Source organism: Pelecanus crispus, chromosome 3 (assembly GCF_030463565.1).
Source record: "Pelecanus crispus isolate bPelCri1 chromosome 3, bPelCri1.pri, whole genome shotgun sequence".
NCBI lineage: Eukaryota > Metazoa > Chordata > Aves > Pelecaniformes > Pelecanidae > Pelecanus > Pelecanus crispus.
The window spans coordinates 4,629,565-4,652,457 of record NC_134645.1 but is presented as its reverse complement, the minus strand read 5'-3'; the positions used below and the strand labels follow the sequence as shown (position 1 = coordinate 4,652,457).

The window sequence follows — 22,893 nt, the reverse complement described above, 5'->3', positions numbered from 1 at the left end:
CACAAACTTGTCTCCTCTTCTATATCCGTGTTTGGACCCGTTTCTTTTCTATTCCTGTGTGTCCCTCGTTCCAGATGTTCTGCAGGTCATGATTTCTTCCACAGTATTCCCCTTCTTTTTACTTTGAATCCGTTTTCTAGTTTCTATTTCTTTGCCTTCAAGAATGCTTTTTTTTAATCCCTGTCTTTGAAAACCCCATCTTTACCTGGCTTCCTCTCTCCCGTGGCTCATCCCACCTCTCATTTAATGGCTAGGTATTTCCTCCCAGCAGTCCCACCTCCCATCTAAGCCCTTCAAAATCAAGCTTTTAAAATACCTTCTCCTTCCACTGCCCTCCCTGTGCCTAGTCCCTAGCACCCAGCCTCTACCTCCTGGACTCAAACTGCTAGGACCGTCCTCCGTACTGATTTTTGGCTACAGTCCTACCAACCTTGTCTTGCACATTTAATCGTTTTACCCTTTGGCTTTCTCGGAGACCAGGTGGTTGCACACAGTCTCACTGCGCTACGGAAGTGCTCCGTCACAAGCAAAACTCCCTCGGCTTCCTCTCTCCTTTCATACTGCTCGCTCTCCCTGGAATGCCTTCTGTGCGCCTTAGTCTCCTTAAAACACGTGGATTCCGATACATTTGAGCGTATTTCCCACAAACTCTCTGCATGTGTCTCCGCTCCTGCTGTGTCTTCTGTTATACTGGGAAAATTTTAGGATAGGGAACTCTTCACAGAGACTTATTTAGAAAACAAACTGTATTTATGATACTGTCATTTCTTTATGGGTGATACTATGTCATTACCATTATCCTGTTACTAAATGATGCGCAATTCCTAACTCTGCTCCATCCAGCTCAAGGGCAGAGGATAACATGTAGTTGAACATTCTCAGGTGTTATTAAACTCTTGGAGAGTCTATAAGGAATATGAGACATTTTGGCACTCAGGAATAAATTGTTTTGCCTTTCTAAGTGACAATTGCCCCCTTTATGCTGTGGCTGGCTGACAGTGCTAGAAATTCTCCTGAAGGCTGCCTGCTGCAGGTAAAGTGAACTGCTCTTTTTTTTTTTTTCCTCAGCTGCAAAATAACTGTGTGCAAAAATTGAACAATGCTAATGTCAGCTAAGCGCCAGCACAGACAGTGAAGACGGGAAGAGTGTGGGAGTGCTGGTGAAGCAAAAACATCCTTTTTTTTGACTGCACGGGCAGTCAATCGGGGACTGTTCGTGTGCATGAAAACTGCCAGCCCATTTCTGCCGCTAGGCTGGCCTACAAGCAGGATGAAAAGGTAGGCGCTTCACGTTTTAACTGAGGAAAGCGTGTACATGTTAGCAAACTTACAGCTGCGCAGGCGGGAGGGAGCAAGAAGCACGCTGAAGACGACCGGCCATCTTCAGTTCGCTGCCCTTTCCTTCAAGAGGAAACGAGGGCTGCCTGCGGCTGCTCCTCCTCGCAGTCTTGGACCTCCCAGCGGCAGCAGCAGTTTTCTGGGGGTGTGGGCTGTCCCACACCTGGAAGTGAGTGGCGCAGCGCTGGGAAACACAAGTAAGTCACTTCTTTTTTTTTTTTTTTAACACTGATGATTGGCAACTGGTCCAGTTGGTTACTCCTGCTAGTGGAAGGAGACAAGAAGACGCAGACTAGCAAAGTACAGAAGGTACGGGCACTTGTGACCCTCAGACGGAAAGGGTGTTTCGGTCAGGAGGGAAAAGTGGTGAGGGAGGATACACTGTCTGAAGAAACTTGTAATTGGATGTAAGGAACAGCCTACTCTCAGACCCTAAATGTCACAAAATCCCTTGGATCGCCTACACACAAACCTGCTTAGCCTGATCTCAGTTTTAAGCCTAGATTTTCTGTTTTTATTTAAAGGCTGCCCCAGCGCCAACCAATATTCTAAATCATTTTTGTATTCAAAAGGTTAGGCTCTTTGTCAAAAAAGGTAACTAAATTTTGAACATTGAGAAAAAGAAAGATGCTAACACACGCCATTTCTCAAGGGGCTGTTCTCCACCCTCTACCTGGACACCTGAAACACAAGCAGTGCAGCACTCGGTGGCCGGTCTGCACGTCTCTCCCGTCACTGTGAGGTGTTTGTTCTTGTTACTACAACAAACCTCACCTAAGTTCAAAGGGGATCACTGACTGCAAGCTTGTCAGGGAAAACCTCGCCTGTAGGAAAGAGCAGCACATCTTTATCTTCTGCATGATGTTAAGTTTATGTGTGGCAAGGTTGCCGTATGTTGGTGTCCTGTAAAAATAAAATATATAGGACTTAACTCCTACGCAAATGCATTTACTGTGGCAGTATCAGTAAACGGAGGAAATAAACTGCGTGTAAAACCACATAGTTTATTGAGCCAACCACGTTTTCCAAAGGCACTTTGCCCTTTTTTGGTCCATTTGTTTCAAATTACATACTTAATACACTTTTTATAAAGCATTGGAGAATTAAGTTATCCTTGCTAACCTCAGTGTGGTTTAATTAAGAGTACAATTCTTTACTTTCAATGTCCCAACTGCTCTCCTGTCCAATTTCTCTAACACAGTTGCTCACTTTTTAATTGGAGCTACAGAATTGCAGAGGGCAACAAGATTTACGTGCTACAGAATCGCAAAAGGAATGCGTTAACACTGTTTGTTTCGTCCAAAATAAGTTCCACACTGAGGTCACTAAGGGAGTCCAGTGCATGCAGACTTAACAGCGATAACAGTCATACCAACCCCAATTACATGACATTGTTTATTATCTCTCCCTAAAACTGTCTATGGGGGTTAGAAACAAATTCAGCCTGTGGTTAAAGCAGTCTCAAGAAGTACGTAAGGAGGCTGCGAACTATACCCCCCCAGAATATCTTGAAAGATCTCACGTAATCAGCAGTTTTATAACCCCTTTTTGGTTCACCTCTGATGGGCACCCCGTCTCCTAGAGAGATTTAGTTTTGCCACCTGACACGCTAAATATTACAGAACTGGAAATGCTTTCTACTGATTCATGAGGCTTACCTGCCTACGATGGTAGTGCTTTACTGCAGCTGAATCATAATTAGCTCTCAGAAATTGCAGGCAAGCGGAACAGAGCTCTGTTTCCCCAAGTAAAGCTGTATATACATAGTCTGATTGACTCGCCACCTCATTCACTGAAAATCCATAAATAATACTTAAATTACAGTCTTGGAGAAGTGGGTCTTTATTCTTCCCACAAATAAGTTACTTTTTAAAAAAACAAACGTTAACCAAGTATAAAAAGTAATGCCCTAACAAAACTAGTGCTGTTATCATTCCATGTTGTCTCGGGATTGCTGCAGTAAAATACGTATTTCTTCAAAATACTGCTTCTTCCAACATTGTCTTGTGCTATCTTCACTAGAGACAGGAACGCCTTTGCACTCTAACTGCAGTTCCGTTTGAGCAGCCAGATCCTTGAAATTCAAGGCCACCGTTGCGTAATGCTCTGAAGGAGGAAAATAGAACATTTCAAGAAAGTGCTTTTTAAAGGGTTACATTTGTTGTTGCTAATTTCGTATCTGCTTTTGCCTAAGGGAAGCCTGTTTTCACAGATGACGACCGCTACGGCCATCAGGCTGCTCTCCAAAGAACACAGACTAAGCGAGCTTCCAGTTAGCAAAGCTGTCAGGTTTGTTCCTTCTGCCTGCCAAGTGCAGCTCAGTCGGAGGTCCCCAAAAGACTCACCATCAGGCCAGTTTCTGCACCTCCACTTCAGGACAATTCTTTGGCTGGGGACCTGTAAGAAGATACAAAGGTTCTCCCCGTTAGCATTTGAGATAATTCACGTTATGACTACTTAATGCTAATTCTCCCCTGAGAAATAAGGAGAGGAGCATTATCCTATGTAATAGTATGAAACAAGCGTGTAAACAACACAAAGATTGGGTTTGGTTGGCTTGGGGTTTTTTGGGTTTTTTTTAAATAAACTGTTTTCATCAAGCTCTCTGCTTGCCACATTCCTCTGTTTTGTCTATGGGAAAAGGTCAGGCTGGGTAGTTACTAAATGTAAAACATCGGTTTTCTTGCAGACCTCGAAATGGGCACAAGTAAGAGTCATGTTTCCCCCTCCGAAATTTCCAAGCATGGCACAGAGTATGGCTGTGATTTTCTGTTAAGCAGTGCAGCCTGCCACCGGCTCAGGGGAGAAGAGGAGGTACTGCTTCAGCACATGCGTTAAGTCACAGAATCACAGAAGTCAGCTGAAGTTTTCTCTCAATCAGGCTTAGGGCTTTCACTAAGTCATTTAGTTTGTATTTTGACTGTTTGATCTAAATAGTTCCTTGTCTAATTGCATTGACTTCCCTCAGCTTCAATAATGGGACACTATCACTGAAGTCAATCTCGGGTGTCACAGTTCTGCAGTGTGGATGTTTCCAAGCTGAGCCCTTTCTGGAGCGAACAAACATTTCATTAGCTTGAACTGAGAAGCCAATTTTCCAAGGCTTTGCTTTTTTAAAAGTCATCCAGTTGCCAGTGACACTTATTGCCTGTCATCTGGATGGACATTAAGATACCAAGTCTAAGCTTAGCAACTGTGAAAATGATTTTTCAGAGGTTTCAAACATGGACCTGAGCTCTAATTATCAATTTTTCCCATCTATTTGCAAAAGCATTCAGTTAGGGGGAGTGTAACATTTGCCCTGAACACAAGAGAGATAATTTCTCCAGTTACAAAAAGAAGTGATATGGATTTGGGAGATAAACCTGCTTTCTCACTCCTCCTAGTAAAAAAAGGATGGTGTGGGAGTTTTGTCCCCCAGTGCAGGTCATTAGGTGTAGTCAGTGCCTGCTCTTCTGATGGGGAAGAAAAAAAATCACAAAACATAATTGCAATTTTTTGGCTTTGTAGTAGAGGAAGTGAACATGCATTAGGGAAGTTGAAACGTCAGAAACTTGTGCTACTTTTTAGCTCAGAGGAGAAGCTGACCCACCACCACCCATTTTTAAAGAGCAAAGTAGGAGCTTTTTACCAATTCTGTGTATTCACCGCTGACACAACCATCAAACATCTGAAGTTTGCCTCCTTTCTCAGCTTCAATCACAGCAGGACATCTAGAAAACTTCTGTACCAACTAGGAAAGAAAGAATACAGCACACGTCAGTTCACTGCAAACCTATACCGATACATACTGCGCCATATTGTGAGACAGGGGAGGTTTGCTAAAGAAATGAGATGAAAAAAGTTACCTAAACTGTAATACACATAAGAATCTTTAAGCATTCCCCATTTATGCAGCACGCCACCAAGAGCTGTGGTACCAGCAGAAGCCCGTGAGGTGCAGAATGAGAATGTAAATGCCGAGACACCTGTGGCAGTAAACCCAAAGACACTAGCCATAGGCAAGGGGCGTGGACAAAGCACGTGTGTACGCACGGACATGCAGACCTGGCCAATACTACATGGGAAAGGAGGAGAGCAGCAGCTCTAGGAAGGTGCAAAAGAGCTGCTGAGAGCCATTACTGCATCCCAGGGGTAGTGCTGGGATTCTTATTTATGGTGTCTGATACCAGCCCAGGCTCTTCTGAAGGACACAAACCCAAAATTTGTAATGGTATTATTTAATACCCTATCATTGCGTCCAACAGTTCATCTAATTAACCTGTAAGCTGTGGGTAACCACAGTGCCATTACTGAGCACTTCAGGCTCCCGAACAAGTACTTACATTAAAAAAAAAAAAACACAAAAAACCCCCCCATGCTAAGCTTTTTCCAACTAGCAAAGGCGAGTGTGATTGAGCTGCAAAAGATACAACTTCAATTTGTTTAGTTGGCTTTTCTTCCTATTAAGGTAACAACTGGCAAAAAAAGGGTCTGCGCCACCCTAATAAACTCTCATTAAAAAGGTGGTAAAAGTGGACTGATCCTACTGCCATGTGTAGTGCTTGCTGATTCCTACTACCAAGAACTTGACAGCTCGTCAACGAGGTCAGCTACCTCGCCTTTGGCCCTTGGTAGGAGCCCAGACTGACACACTGCCCCAGCAACTGTCAACTCCTCTTGCATTGTCACCACTGAAACTCCTCAGTGGCTTAAAAGGTGAAGCTCTTCAGCAAAAGTTGAAGAGTAAATGATGTCAATCATCAGACTTACAAATACTTAGTTACAAGAAAAGGGTAGCTCATGAAGCCATCAGGTTCTGAACAATCACAGCTCTCCATTTAATGTGCGTAAGGAGTATTAGCTGCACTTGACACTACACAACTGTTCAGCTAAAACAGCACCTGCATTAAGTTGTAGTGCATACTCAAAGTATCACTTACTTCCTTAGTTGTGAAGATGCTGTAAAGTTTGTCTGCTGGAGAGTTGAATATTTCTCTCATAAGTATCTTCACTGTTGGAATTTTTACACCAACTATATCCAAAGGCTGTGGCAAAACAGAATCCTGTAAAGCAAATGATATGCACAGGAGTGATTGCAAGATCAAACCCTTAAAAGCTCTTGAACGGCAGGATTGTTGTTACCTGTGCATTCTTAAACGTACTGTGTGGTGAATGTACATTAATTATACAATCTACTTCCATATTTATTTGATGGTATTATTAATCGGTATTCACTAAATAAATAACAAAATTACGAGCCTGTGATTAGCTCCAGAGACAGCTGAAGCTAACTTTAGACTGCAGGAAGCGATCCATGCAGGTGAATTCCAGCTTCACCTTGCTGAAGCTATGGCCGCCACAGAACGCAGCATTAAAGAGCAGCTACATGCTGCTGTCCTCTTCCCCGCCTGGCAGAGCCGTGCCCAGGATCCGCGACAGACCGTTTCTGGATCACACGCCCCCATCCCAGCACTGAGGAGGCAGTTCCACCACAAAGGCTTTCACTTTTGCAGGTGATCACAGGAACACGCAATTCTTACCATAGCAGATTCTATAGGGACTGCATTTATGGTCATATTAAATTTGTACAACACTTAAAGCCGACATACTTGCACGGTGTTCCCACTTAGTTTTCGCTCAGCGGCCAGCTCCTGACCAGCAGCAGCTTTTGTTGGCAGAATCATTCCCAAGGTAAACTCTGTAATAAAGAAAAGCACTCTTCAGCATGAAACTGAGCTGACATTTACACACACAGTGAAGATTGCTGGCCAAAACTGTGAAGAATGGGATATACAACTCCAATCCGGAGTTTCCCCACGTTGCCCACATGTTTTTTATTAGGAACACAGCCTAACAGCGATTTCCCATAAAAACACAGGCTTTTCACAGTTACCGAACCGCAAATTAATAAGCTCTGCGCATTAAGGACTGCACCATCTCCCAAGAACTGCTGAAGAGTACAGCAGAGAAATGGCAAGCCGAGGGCAGGGCGCTGCTTTGCTAGCCGGCCAGCCAGCCTGCAGGCCTTGCAGCGAGCTCTGCAGTCACTACATGCAACACAAGACAGCCTGGGCCGCTACAGAAACTTCTGGATGCTGCCACATTTGACAGCAATAAAGATTGTGCCTGGTAGGGCTAACTTATCTCAGCTGGTGCAGTTAAAAACAAAAAAACCCACAAACCCAAGGACTTGTCAATGTATTACCAACCTATTCAAGAAAGAAAACTGCGTAAGAACATACCTAACCAACCGGGTTAACTGACCTGTTTTAAGTGCTTTCAGGTAATCTCTCAGGGCCTCTCTGACTTTTGTGGTTCCTTCAGTTCTCATGAGGTCCTTCAGAACATCGCCTTCACCTTTCTTTTTGCTAATGTTTATCTAGAAAGAGAAAAAATTACAAGATCTAAGAGGCATCTAAACATGAACCTTTTGGGTTCTGGCAACAAAGGAAAGTATTTTGGCTTTGTTTACTATATTCAGAGGACAACTGCAATTTCAAGTTATCCTCTCAGTTTATCCCACCTTTGCTAAAAATAGGTCCTCTTGGGTTTTGACTTAAATAAAGGTAGTATCTCATCTCCACAGTAGCTTAGTAACTTCATCAAGTATAAAGCGAGTTGCCTACTATACACAGAGGTTGAGGAATCTGTGGAAGCCACAGTATCAACTGCTATACAACCAACAAGGAGATTCCTTAAGTTCTTAGGGACTTTGGGGGGGGGACGGGACGGGGTGGGGAGTGTTGGGTTTTTTTTAAGACTAAAACAAGCAGAGTTCTTCTCAAATTTGTAGTTAGTATATGGTCACAAACAGTAATTGGCAAAGAAAACTGTGCACATTCCTAGTAGGTAAGTTTGAGAACAGAGATAAGTCATTATTCCAAGTATAAAAAAAAATGAAAACATGAAATAAACTATGCAAGTGTAATTATCCCCCTTAATCACAGGATAAATCAAAATATGATGCCTATACGTTGATTAATGCTTTATTTAAGAATTCTGAACCTAGATAGCCGTATCAGTATTTCACACCTACCTCTGTATCATCTACCTCATTTTCTTCTGACAGGTTAGGAATTTCAACAGATCCCTTATGTTTCTCACCAGACTCTTTCACTGTACCTGTATTAACATAACGAATTCTTAAATGCATTATTAAAAACTATTTCCCCCATAGCAAGAGATTTATCTTGCAAATCAGTCGCACAAAAGTGTTACTTGAAGCAAGTTGCCTAGAATCTAATTTAAAGGAACTAAACAGCAACCGAAAGTCTCGAACGTGTCACAGTACTTTCATAGTAAACTCTTCTCAGAACTGCACCTTCCTGTGTAGATGCATTAAGATACGTACGTGCGCAGAGGTACGTCTCACTAAGCACAGCTTGCGCTACCCTTCTGCCACCGCGCTCACCTTCGATTGCCAGCTGCCCTGATGCTCTCCACTTACGCAACAACTTTTATCTGCCAACACAGAATTATGAGTCTAAAAGGGGGTAGGGGAAAAACAACCTCCTTTTCCCCTAAATTTGTCTGCCCTTTATTTAGAAGATCCCTAGAATGCTAGCTATTCCTTCCTGACTATCTGAAAAGCTCCCAACGTACAGGCATGTCACCATAAAATGTATGTATGTATAATGGACAGGTATACAAATTGAATTTTTTAAAAATATGAAAACTTCACTTGCAAACTTTTTAGAACAAGTCTTCCTACTCTTAGTAGCTTTACCACGAACTGCCAGTAATCACTGTACATGTCAGAAAGACTTTGCAAGACCAGAAATTACGCTATCTTTCTGGGCAAAGGCCCGCCATCACTTACCTAACACAAGCTCTATAAACACATTCTGGGATATGAACCCTGGACTGTACTTCTTTATGTCAGGCTTTACTGTGAAAGATTGTATTTAAGGGCTGACGCCTTTTTTTTCCTTCCACTGAAGACTCTTCCCCCTTGGCTTGCAAAAGCATTGTTATTTAAATTTGTTCACTACTTAGATCACGTTAAAATCTCTTTAGCAAGCAAGAGCAGAAACATGCAGTTCTGCCCCAAACCCAGTTCTCTTCATACCGTTACATCAGCTTAGTTGTCAAAACATATGCGACACAACAACAGGCTTTATCAGTCTATCAGCAATACTCTAAAATACAAACAACCCAGTGTTCAGCATGACTGCAGAAGGGGAATTACCATGAAGGTAGATGTAATACTTCTTTGGATTCTCTCGCCTTCAAAGGAGATAGATAGATCCAGCAACTACTTAACATCACTCTCCTTTCACTATTTTTAATTACTACCCTGAAACGACCACCATGCCATAGGAGGCACTGTGCACAGATATAACTTAACATGCTACCAGTCAAGATCACAGCGAAGTACAAAAACACACGCTCCGAGGTTTCTTCGCAAGAAAGAGAGCAAACGATGGTTAGTAACACAAAGTGGAGAACGGTGCAAAGATCCCTTCCTAGTCAGGAGCTCAGTCAGTGAAGCGCAGGGCAACCTGCAGAGTCTGTTAGTCCAGAAGCAGACAACCATGTCCACACAGCGAAAGGCTAAACCAGAAGACCTCTCGAGCTTCTCAAAGTCTCCCACGAGAACCTGTTCGCTCAAGTACAAAGCCACGTGAACTAGTTAATTACACTGCTAAAACACTTCTGGGCCCAAGGCAGATCACATGCAGCCATCTCGATTTTCTCTTTACTGCTTGCTTCCAGCTCCAAGATTAGTACAGGCAAAACCACGCAACACGGTCTTTGCAGGTAGTAAAGCATCTTATTTTCAGCTACTCTCCCCACAAAGGAAGTGCAAGCATGCAGGAAGTTTTTAGGAACAAAAAACAAACCTGACTTCTATCCATTCAGCTGATTTTATTAACAGTTTTCACAACTCCTAAAATAAAGATACCCAAGGACAAATTTAAATTCATAAAAACAGTAAATAGGCAATTTTTTTCCCCCTTCAAAAAACTGCTCGTCCAAGGGATTAATGCAGATGGTATCTGCACTGGACAGCAAGTCCAATCAGTTAACAGAGCTGGTTGTTAACATTACACGGGCAGAACATTGGTACAACTTTGTACTTTTAGTATCACTGTAATATAAGCAAAACTATTACCTTTTTAGCAAACAAACAATCGTATCATGTGTTTGAATCCCAGGGGACTCCAAAAACAGACCTCAGAATAAACCATTTTTTTTGTTTCATGCCAATGCACTATTTTAGATAATTAGTAAGTGAAAGCACATGTCTCAAAGACCTATGTATAAACCCACATATAAACCCACTGTTGAAATACCTAAGTTTTAAAAGGAGATACATGCTTTCATAAAGCTTCCATCACAAGGTAGAATAATCCATTAAAATCCTCCTTACATCTTCAAACACGTGAAAGAGAAAACAGCTGTTTTGCTCAATTTTAGTGCCATTAAGTACCCTTAGTTCCTCACCTCCTTGCTCTGTAATCTAAATTGCTAAGGGCAGTGTTTTTCCAACACTGGACTTTCCAAACCGGCTGTGAATTTCAGGATTTATATCACCTTGTCCTTATGTATCCACTTTTTAATCACAGCTTGAACTCCTAGTTATCCTAGACAACTTGTAGAAGGAACTAATGACAGCAATTAGTGTTTTTAGCAGTTCAGTCTGAACTCTCATTTCTAATTCAGAGCTCTCAGAAAACACACAACATGATGGCTATCAAATAAGGGGAAAAAGAATCATCAGCCCCTGCTCTTTTAGAATCTCACTGTGTAGTAGCAAACTCCTTTAAAACTCAGCTCTCAAAGACATTATCCACTCAGTGCAACACTGAACCGAGCAAAGTACCTAATGCAAATCAGAGCTATCTATAGTAAAACACTGAAAAGCATAAAGACCTAACAGAGCAAAAAGAATCTGGAAAGAATTTATGTAGAAATACAAACAAAATACTGTGTCTGCCTACTTCTAAGCATTATACGCTGAAATAAATCAAAAAACCCAACAAAAACAAACTAACCAGTGTTTAAAACTGAGATGATTTTAGCTTATCCAAAAGAAGACCCAAAACATTAAAAAGCTGATTACAGTTATTTAAACTGTACTGATATAAACTGCACGACAAAGTATTAGAATTATTTAAACTGTACTGATAAAAACTACATGACAAAGTACATTTGCCTTCCTCTCTGTTAACATTTAGATCACAATTTTAAGTCTCTTCTTGGTTTATAACAGACTTGTAACATTTAAAACATAGCTAACTATCAACGCAAACCACAATACATCCATAACAGTACTTCTTTGAGTCCCCTAATATTGTGGGAGCAGACCTCTGTTCCAAATCTGTTCAAACACAAGCACTGATCTCCGCATGGAAGTAAACGTTAAAGTCCCGGTCAGCCACAGCAGGACGAACGCCGCCATGACGAACAGCGTTGGAAAGGGCAGCAGGAAAAGAAGTGCAGAACGCAGGCAGCCCGCTGGAGCAGCCCACAGCATTACCTGAAACACTGGTCCAGAGACTACAGCCCTGTTGTGGGGCGCAGGAATTAAGAGGGGAAAATGAAGTGTGGCCCTTGGTATTCCCCCCTCCTATAGCAACAACTGGGGCCTGAGAAACAAGTCCAGTATTTGGGGGAGGAACAACCTGTCATCTGGCATTACAATATCCGCGTGCAACTGCCCACACAGGCGCTTTTTATCAGCTCTTCCTGCTTCTTACTGCAATGCCAGAGAGGGTCCACATTTGCCATCAAGTTTTAGGCATCTAATAAATGGAAAGAATTCTTTGATGTTACCGAAAGATATGTTATCAGGTCGGTCTGCAAATAAAGAGCTGCGGCGGGACAAGCACAGCAGAGGATGAACCTCCAGGAGTTGGGGTTGCGAGTGGATGCAGCACAACAAGAACGCACAGCCTCCGTTATCCCAACTAATCCAGAATTATTTCTAGCTTCCTTATTCCCACTAAACAGTTCTTCCCTCATGTAATTCATTATCCTCAATGTAAACTACACTGAATTTTTTGAAACATCTGCACTTTCACACTTCTTAGTTGCTCCCATTTCCTGCTATCAACACGCGTTACGCACACAGCTGTAATTCGCGCATGCTAGGAAACTAGAACGATTCAAGCACGCCGTTCTAAGCAATGCGTATCTCACCACAGCAGAAATATTTACTTCTTGCAAAGCAAAATGGGTAACACCGTGCTGATATGCTGTTAAAACAACGCTAAGAAACGTGTGCGGTACAAGAAAAAATGGATGAACGGGGGAAAAAGTCAAGGTGTGCGGTACAAGAAAAAAATGGGTGAACGGGGAAAAAAGTCAAGCTAGGGTTTCAAGATTATTTGAACATAAGCACTTATTACAGTTCAGGCCCACGTGTCTCCTGCAATCTGTGCCCACAATTCTCATTCACTGTAGTTGGCTAAAATAGTCGCGTTTTTGCAACTCAAAGCAGAGTTTACTCTCCAAAACGATCACTCCTGGTCCCCCCGAGCAAATTAGCAGAGCCAGCTCTGCAAAGACCACGATAAACTCGAAGGCAACCCCTACCAACGCACATCTGCCCACGAAACCTGCGGCCACGGGTGGAAACACGCTGGGCCCGCGGTCACCGCGCTTCCTTTCACCCGGGAAAGGCTAAGCGAGCCCGGAGGGAGTCTGTGGCACCGCAGGCGGGGCGGCTCCTCCCTGCCAGCGGCGGCCCGGAGCAGAGGCAGCAGCCAGTGACAAACGCCTGAGTGGAGCAGGGCCATGGCAGCGCCGGCACCGCCTCACCCACCGCGGCTGCCGCAGACAGGGCCGCCCCGTCCCCCCCGCGTCCCCCCGTACCTTTCCAGCTGAGGCGCAGGTTCCACTCGTAGAAGAAGATGAGTTTCCCTTTGCGGCTGTTGCAGGAGGCTTCGCCTTCGACGTGCTTCAGCTCGCTGATCTCGCAGCGCCCGGCCTCGCCCTCCACCACCAGCCCCACCAGCACCTCCTTCAGCTTGCTTTTCGACCAGCCGGTCGCGTCCCGCTCCGTCCTGGGCCGGGGAGGGGGGCCGTTAAGCGCCGGCCGCCCCTGGATGTCCCGCGTCCCTCCGTCCGTCCGTCCCCCCTCGCCGCCCTTCTCCTTCTCCTCCTCCTCCCGCCGCCGCCGCCGCCTCAGGGGGGCCCCGCACGCGCCGCCCCAACGGCTGCCCCAACGGCCGCGCCGCGCGCCGCCCCCCTCACCAGTGCCAGTTGTTGACGTTGGTGGCGTCCGCGCGCTCCTCCACGATCCAGCGCGGGTCCCCCTGCCCCCACTTGGCCATGGCGCTGCCACCGACCCCAACCCCGGCCCCGCCACCGGCCCCCGCCGCAGCGCCCGCCCCCGCCGGCAAGCCCAGCCGCTTCCGCCCGCCGGCGACCCAGCCAGAAGGTGCCAGAAACTTCCCCGCCCCCGGTGCCTCGCTGCCCGCCGGAGGAGGAGGAAGGCGAGCCCGCGCCGCCCTTCTTCTTCCGCGGCGCGGGAAGGAGGAGGGAGCCGCCGCCCCCTCAGGCGTTGCGGGCCGCTCTTGCCGGCTCCTCCGCCGGCGGCGAGTCGCGGCTGCCGGCTGCCGGCACAGAAGGGGCCGCCTCGGCGCCGCCCGGGGAACGGCACCGCCGCAGCAGGAAAGCGGTGGCCGTGTCACGGCAAGAGCACCGGGCGCTCCTTCTCAGAAACTCCGCCGCGGACCGGGAGTTTGGTGCAGAAGGAGGGAAGATGCGCGTCCGAGAGCCGCTTCGCCTGACACAGTGACAAGGCGTCGCGTCTGGAATCGGGTTTATTCTCTTGCCATTTTACACGCGCCGTAAGAAATTAAACACACCGTAAAGGGAGCGCTGCACCTAGGAAAGTAACCTTGCATTGCCACCATTCCGCAGCCCTTCCAGCCCATCGCGTTTCTTCTTGCCCGTCTCTTACAGCGCAAACGACAGGAGTAGCAGGAATTAAAATCTGGCTAGCATTCCCATATTCTCATTTAAATTCTCATTTAATTCAGTACTGTTCCAGCGAGCGTCATCGTGGTTTTCCTAAAAGTGTTCTTCAGCAAGCATTCTTACGATGAAAAAAATAGATCGTTATCGTCAGGCTCATCAGCTTCAGACTCGGCGTCCAAAATAATTGCCACTTCCGAAAATTTTACTCCTTTCAGTTCTTTGTCAGGGGCAGGCGTTGTGGGACCAGGTGTTAAGGACAGAGCTGACTTGTGATTTGTATCTGTCAGAACGCAATCCTGCAAGAGAACACAGCGCACATGAGGCAGAAGGCCGCAAATGGTAGAGTCTGGACAAATTCTAAGCAGTGGAAGTCGTGTAACTTTTTTATATATATATTCTGTCTCTGAAGCTTGCAAAGAAAGCATTGTTTTTAAGGCTGTAAGTTTTAGGAGCAGCACAAGAGAACCCTTTACTGCACACATTCTGTAAAAGATGGAAGAGAGTCATCATTTCTGGATCACAAAGTCCTTCTCTTCCTTCTAAGCAGCGACAAACAGCCCCTGCTCAAAGATTTTTCATCACTTGACGTAACTTTTTTTTTTTTAAGTTGCATCACAGCTTTACTCTTTTTGAGAATTCTTTCAGTTATTTGATGAATAATGATAAAATCTCTTTCACTCCATTCTTTGCAGCTGAAAAGCTAATTACCTGTTTTGTTGTGAATTCTGCAGTGGGCTGGGCATCTGCATTTCTATATTCGGCGGCTTTTTCAGATGCTCCATTTTCTTTGTGTTCGCCGTTGTAATCTAACAGTAGTGTCTCAAGGTAATTGCATTTTTCATCAGCCTGAATTACGTCTTTGTCAGCATCACCTCCTTTGATGTCTTCCATGTTGCTAAACGCTATTATTTCAGTTTTCCTGAAAGAGATTTAAGAGAATTTGTAACACCTTGAGCTTGCACGTTGTTAAGTGACAAAAATCTTAGCCTCTCTAAAACTGACAGCAGCATGTACACCGATCTCAAAATGACTGTGATTTTACCTGGGGAAACGTTAAGTAGCTTCTTGTATCCTGAAGGTTTTTTTCTGCACAAGGCTTAACAATTTGCTAAAGAGTAAGTAGGAATTGTAATTTTCAATACAAGATTAAAAGATACTAGCTTCCTTCAGGTGTAGAGTTTTTAAACTTACAGTTGTAAGGGTTCTTAAAAAACGATCTATGCACTAGTGGAACATACAAGGAAAATCCTCTGTTACCAGAATACACTAGAACCGCGTCTTTTGATATGCTATTTTTTATAAATTTGTGATATCAGCATTCTACTTACACATTATTTGTGTGCTCTAGTTTCTTCAAGCTTTTCAGACTTCCATTTGTGTCAGTGGCACAGGGATTATCAATACCCTCCGTAATTTCAGCTTGCTTCTTAACCAAATAGTGTTGCTTATGCTTTCTGAAAATAATAAATACATTAAAATAAAATTGTTAATTCTTTTTGAAGATTGGCTTTACAAACAGAACATGAAGTATTTGTGTCATAAGTTTAACGCACAACATTTATCGTCAGTATTGTTCTGAGGATTATTTTGGATTATTTCCTCTTTTTCCGCACCGTTGTTAGATTACCTGTTTACTGGTAACACAGTAAATAGCCACTGCCCTCTTGGAAACATATTTGTTTTCCTCAACTATACGGTCCTGCTGCCACTGAAGTTAGCAGCAAAACGTCCCTTGATTTCAGCATTCGTGGGGGTTAGAGGAGACTTATGTGGTACATCACAGGTGCATTACAGCTATTTGTGCCCCCCTTCACAGTTCAAACTTCTGCTATCCACATTTCTCTGTTTTAAAAGTATTTGTTACCGCTGTTGCTGTGTGCCAAACACAAGAAGAAACCAACTGGCAGTTACGTGCGCTGTGTCTAATGTCCACTGTACAACACCAGGCATTTTGATTTATAGCAAATCTGAGCCAATACTCCATGCAAATATCAGTAATTCATCAGATAAAGATTTTTTCAAGTTGACATTTAAAGTAAACTTATTAGTTGCAAGTCTAAGTTACATTGTTAAAGTAAAACTATTTGTACCTTTTCCTTCTTAAAGTAAAGAGTGCATATACGAGGATGGCTATGAGGGTGCAGGCTAGCAGAACGCTGAGCACGATCGTGGCAATGAGTTCAGGAGTTGCTGAGTCTGCCGGAACCTCTTCTATGGCAGCAGTAACAGACGTTGAAAATATTTTCTCCAGTTCTATCTCAATGTTGCTCTTCTGCTCCCTAAGTTTTCTGATGATAGAAGAGTAAAATGCTGATGATTTATCAGACCTTCATTTTGGCTTGAAGAGTAGTGAAGAAAATAACAGGATACCACTCCCCGGCCCACCAAGACCTTCTTTTGTGAAGATTCAGACTTGTCTTGTCTTTGATTCGTGAAAAAACTCTCTTTTCTAACAACGGGCCCTGGTGCTTATGAACTAAAATGCTGCAAAGTTTAGAGAGAGGTCAGTATCCTCTAAAAGCACGTCGAGGCAGCCGCATCTACTCTTACGGATACCAATAGCGCTTTCCTCAGAGAAGAAGGTTCCTCCACGGAGACTGCGTCCTATGACCAGACTCCATTAGTAATATCAGCCACAAACAATTACTAGTTTAAGAGAGGTGGCAAGTCTAGGAAGCGCGTGTTTAAATAGTAGCTGCCCTTCATAGAATGTTTATAAGAATATGCATTCATACCACCGTCATGTTATGAAACAAACATAAAATACACATACAATGTAAGTTTTTAATCAACATTCTGCAATTCTGAAGTCAATATCTATTTTAATGATATTCTTCCTGCTTCAGTTTTCTTTAAAACCGACTTTTAAATATATTTTGCACAATTAAACAGCCTTATTCGTGTTTTTGACAAACACTAAAAATTACCTTTCAATAAATCATGAAAGCTTTCTGAATTCTACAAATTCCATTTAAGCCTTGAGATAAGTCTCAGATAAACTGTTATTTGATCTAAACCTGCCCAGTCCAAGACATTAATACTTTTAAGGGAAACAAAACCTAGCTGCATAGCTCTGACACCCAGAAGACAGACAGTGCCATACAGACCTTTTTACATCTTCTGCAGATACTTCCCGGTTTGCCTCATCAAAAGCAATAATTTTTACATAGGTTACATCAGTGCTGCTTCTTGCTTTTCTTTCAAACTCATTGGAAAAAATGTCAACAATGTACACATTCCAGGCGAGTTTATTTTCCAGGACCCTGCCATCAGATTAAGAAAACATTTTAAATTATCTGGGCAATGACAAATTCTTTTACTCTGTAAATTAAATGATAGAAAAGTAGTATTTAATACACCACTTTGCAGATATTTAGTATTTTAATCTAAGCATGTAAAAATGCAGGATTATCATTAGCAAAGGAATTAAGCTATATATATATATATCTCGTTGGGTGATTGAGTAGCAGAGGGAAAAAAAAAAAATCCAGTCCTTGTCTCTGACTGGTAAGCAAAGATACTTTTCAGTAGTAGGTGCTACGTAACTTTTGTACATAGCCTGCAAATTCTTAGATAGGTGCCATTAGCATAGCTGAACAATTAATCAGAGAAAGGAAGGGTTAACAAACCCTTATACCTAGATTTCATAACTAATATTGCATAGTATATCATACAGTCATGCTTTTCAAAGTGACATATGTCTCATTTCATGCTTGATGTTATTTTTTATAAATACAGGCAGCGATACCTATAGAGTATTATAAACAGTAAAGGTGGGGAGGAGGGAAATTCAGTCTCATAATCCTCATTGTTTTCTCCTCCTTTTTCACAGAGAGATTTTCACGCCGGATCAGACCATTGGCCCAGTTAATCCATCATTCTGACAGCAGTCAGTATCAGCTGCTTCCAAGAAAGTGGCAGAGCAGCTCTAGGGTTTCCATTTAATTTTTACCAACAAGAAACTGGTGCCATGATAGCGTCAACGTCACAGACTCATTTTTCCATCCTCCAAAGCGATTTCCCCTCAAAAGCATAGGACTCAATATTTCCAATGTAAATATATGTTTATGTATAAGCAAACAAAAGATCTTGTGTCTTCATTAACATGTCAAAAAGGCCAACATGTTTTTAATTGTAGCGTGGCCATCCACACTAGCTAATCCCCTAGTGTCATAGGGCTAAGACCTCCTCGAGAAGCTCTGCTGCTGCGCTACAAGCGGGGGGTTTAATTTGTAGCAAAGGTGGGTTTGGTTTGTGGCTTCTATCCTGCCTGTGTCCACATTTGTATCTTGAGCCTACTATCCATGAAAATTTCTATCCTAGGCTGTTAAAAATCACAGAAACACTGAGGTGGGAAGAGACCTCTCAAAATCGTCTAGTCCAGTGACCTCTTTGACATTTGTCAGCTCAGGCCAAAGCCTTACCAGGTAAAAACTGGTGGATTCCTGTGAATTCCCTCCAATTATTCTGAACTACATCAAGCTGAAGGCCTAGCTTTTCACGGGCACTGGCTGTATCACCTCCCCTGCAGGCTGTCAGACCCCTATCTCAAAGGGACTCTAAATTTGTCATTAGATATTATATCAGAATAAGCTTCACAGTTTCAAAAATACCTTTTTACTTCAGCAACGTTTCTTTCAACAACATTGATCTTCTGATTAAGTACCACCACCACGATGTTGTTACTGGAACTGGAATCAACGGTTACCTAATAAATAAATCAATCACATGTAAAGTTTTCTAAAGCATTTGTACCTCTCGTAGACTGACTTGCAAAACAAAAACCTAAACCTCAAACCAACCCAAAACCTCTGATACAAAATAATTGTCCTCTAAAAGTCAGTCTTCATGCCAACTTATTTTTATATGTCAACGGAAAGGGCAACCTCGTAATTCTGGCCTGAAAGTATGTAGTAAATATTGGTGTATCTGACAGCCTCACTGTATGCTATTAAGTAATTTTTTTGTCATTACCAAACATAGCCCTTCCTATAGACAGAATTTTGACATGGAAACAAATCAGGACTCTAAATAGCAATCTTCCTTACGCTGACTGTTGTCCGGGCTGTGAGTCTTCTTGTGCCTTGGTCTGCAGCTTGGACTTCCAGATAAAATGTTCCATCCTTTCCTGCTACAGAAACTGTAAAAATCTGCCCTGTGTTTTCATCGATGTCAAATTCCTTCGTTTGATTATTCACTAGGCTGTACAGCAGAAGTCCGTTGTCTCCTGAATCTGGATCTGTGGCCTGGGTTTAAAAAAAGGTGATTTGTGAAACTCAGCCTGTAGCTTCTGGGCTGCACATTGCTCTTCAATCATAAAACTCTGCAGTTTCTAGTTGTAAGATTGGAGTATTCTAGGATAGCGCTGTCGTATGTTTCTCTTTGCAATAAAGTGGGGCACAAACTATCAGAATCAGACCAAGGGTATAAAAGGGGAAATACATTTACCATAAGGTCTGGAGGATTCTACAGCTGCAAGTGTAAAAGGAGCAGGCTAGAACTGGGGGATAACACCAGACTTAGAAAAAGATGAGAATTGCTCCATTTTGTAATTCATTTCCCATTTGGGTGTGATGGATAACAAAGCGGTTAACAGTGCCAAAGAGAGAACAGTAGTCTGTGCAGTATGTAATCCATAACAACAGCATGAGTCAGAACAGACTGTCGCTCTTCTGACAGACCCACTGGTAGCACAGGTATGGACCAGTTCCCTAAACACCCCACATCCTTCACCAGCGTTATGTTAAACCTGGACAATGGGCAGAATCTGTCGCAAGTTTCCTGTCCTGGTTTCGGCTGGGATAGAGTTAATTTTCTTCCTAGTAGCTGTCGTAGTGCTGTGTTTTGGATTTAGTAGGAGAAGAATGTTGATAACACCCTGATGGTTTAGTTGTTGCTCAGCACTGCTTATGCTAGTCAAGGACTTTTCAGCTTCCCATGCTCTGCCAGGTGCACAAGAAGCTGGGAGGGGGCACAGCCAGAATAGTTGATCCAAACTGACCAAAAGGCTATTCCATACCATATGGCGTCATGGGCAGTATAGAAACTGGGGGGGGTTGGCCGGGGAGCAGCGATCGCTGCTCGGGAACTGGCTGGGTATCGGTCGGCGGGTGGAGAGCAATTGCATTGTGCATCACTTTGTATATTATTGTTGTTGTTATCGTTATTATATTGTTATTATTATCATTACTATTTTACTTTATTTCAATTACTAAACTGTTCTTATCTCAGCCCAGGAGTGTTTCTCACTCTTACTCCTCCGATTCTCTCCCCCATCCCATCGGGGTAGGGGGAGTGAGCGAGCAGCTGCGTGGTGCTTAGTTGCTGGCTGGGCTAAACCACGACACTTCCAAGAGCAGATTTTATTAAATAAGCTCCTTTAACCCAGTTTAACTTTGAAAAAAATCCGAATCTTTCAAAAGATTTCTGTCCTCATGAAGAACGCGGAAAGATACTCTACCTGGACTCTAATAACCGGGTACTTGTACGGCACAGAGTTCGGTATCCGAGCAGAGTAGGCGTTACTCAAAAATGCTGGCTCTTCATTTACATCCTGCACTGAGATTGTCAGCATTGCCACATTTTGAGCAAACAGACCTAGTAAACAAACACAGGTTAACTGCAACAACAAACCCCAGGAAAGCACAACGTTCAAAGGCCGGGTCAGGCTGCGGCTTTGCAGCAGTATCTCTGCTGCCTGTGGGGAAGAGGGAGAAGAAAGGGAACGCAGCAGGGATGTGCCCAGAGGAGCTCTGTCTCGCTCCTCCCGGGGCTTCGGTGAGAGCAGAGGCAGTTCAAGGCAAAAGGCGACAGCACTGCTCCTCTGTCAGCCCTCTCCAGCTGGCTGTGCTGTACCAGGCAAGGGACCGGCAGGTTCCTCCAGCTCCTGCTGAGTCGTCCAATGCCCAGCTATTATATTCTTTTCTGAGACCATGGCAGAGCCCTGTGAGGGTTTGCACCCATCGGGAAGGCTGCTGCTTTTCTCTGCACAACCTTTACCTTCAGCTTTTCATCTTTCACATCAGACTTTTCAGTTAAAGAGGATCACCATTCCTCTATTGGGCTGCAAATACAGCAGACGTGTTCATTGCCCCTGATTTAAGTTGGAATGTCCTTCAAATCAAAAAGTTACCTGAACGCTGGACTTCCGCGACAGATGAGAGATTTTCATTTGCTTCAACTAAAATCACATACTGAGAAACTTCCTCATAGTTCAAATTAATTGCTGTTCTCAGCTGACCACTTTTCGGATCCAATCTAAAATGACCTGAAAGGAAAAATGTGCACCTTCGTTGTTACAGTTACCACTTCACTTGTATCCCTCCTACCTCTTGTGTCTCAGTTGCTCTTAGGATATTTCCATGGGCCCTCTGCTCTTAAGAATGTGAAATGCAACGCTTTCACTGGCTGAGCAGCGAAGGCATCACAGCCGGGGTCCCATCCCAGACCAAACAGGCCCTAAACATGTAAAGGAGCAACATACTTGGACAATAGCATTGCAGCCTCTTGTCGCACAACTCCTTTTTCACTGATTTCCAAGTTTTCTATCAGTTCCTAATTATTTCCTTTTTTTGTGTGCAAATGGAGTCGCTTCACAGCTGCAAAAGCTGAAGGAGGCCAGGTGTCCTAATGTAGGTGCAAGTGCAAGGGAATGACAGACTAAAAGTGATCGGCAGGGAGGAAGCTGCTTGCTAACAACTTCTATTTTGGCTCCCTCCGCCTGCAAATTATCCTAACTTACGACTATGGGAACCCCTTTTCTGGCAAGTTACCACCGCCTCTTTAGTCAAAGAAGATTGAAGAGCTCTGAAAGAAATTCTTTGTGTACTTTTGTTTTTTAAAAAAATGACACCAGTCTTAATCCTTGCTCTTCATCTCGTCATTTACATACAGCAATATCTGCCACACAAAGGCCAGGTTATTCTGTTCTCTTAGCTATTTTAACTCATAAGGGAAATAGTACTCACCTTTTTCATTGCCAGATATGACTGTATAATCAATCAGTTTTCCTAAAGTTTCGACCACAGTAAAAGTGTAAATTAAATAATCCACTCCTGTGTTTTCCAAAACGGAAGTGCTAATATAGAAAATAAATAGTAAATCATAATGTTAATTTCCCAGTAGTTGTTGCACTGGCAGGCTTTGAAATTTAACCCTTTAAGAGCAAGTTGTCTGTGGAAAATCCTGCCCCCTCCCCTCTTAGTGGTTTGCTAGAGCTCACTGACAATCAGAATGCAGTGCAAGCCCTACTTTTCTAGCCAAACATTTGTTTATCCTTGAGTAAAGGCTACGGAAGGGTGTTTTATTTGTATGCAAGAGGAAAGGGAAAAAGAGTCTGGCTTATACAAGCTGCACTATAGAGAAATGAAAGGCGATGCCTCGCATCACGTTCACAGAACCACTGGCATAGCAGAATTTCCTGGACATTTTGTTTAAAAAACCCTGACGTCCTGTCTTCTGCATGGAAGAATATGAAAATTAGCTTCAACTTCCAACTTAACTATGTTTTCTGCTACCTGGAGAATACGTACCAGTTATATAACTTAATATGAAAGGCTCACCTCATTTCGCTCTCGTTAAACTGTGGAACAAATGGACGGTTGTCAAACACATTAAGAGTAATCACAGCAGTGTCATTTAAAG

The 22,893-nt window shown here is 43.4% G+C and overlaps 1 protein-coding gene across 1 annotated transcript; it reads right to left on the bottom strand.

Moving 5' to 3' along the window:
• Positions 1 to 2,335: 2,335 nt before the first annotated feature.
• Positions 2,336 to 13,601, bottom strand: AHSA2 (Putative activator of 90 kDa heat shock protein ATPase homolog 2). The gene is made up of 9 exons (XM_075707481.1): positions 13,522 to 13,601; positions 13,141 to 13,331; positions 8,357 to 8,442; positions 7,585 to 7,699; positions 6,930 to 7,018; positions 6,261 to 6,383; positions 4,970 to 5,071; positions 3,684 to 3,735; positions 2,336 to 3,444 (listed from the first exon to the last, which is right to left on the bottom strand). Exons 1-9 carry the CDS (start codon positions 13,599 to 13,601, stop codon positions 3,269 to 3,271), a joined length of 1,014 nt encoding a protein of 337 aa, XP_075563596.1. The 3' UTR covers positions 2,336 to 3,268.
• Between the last annotated feature and the right edge of the window lie 9,292 nt (positions 13,602 to 22,893).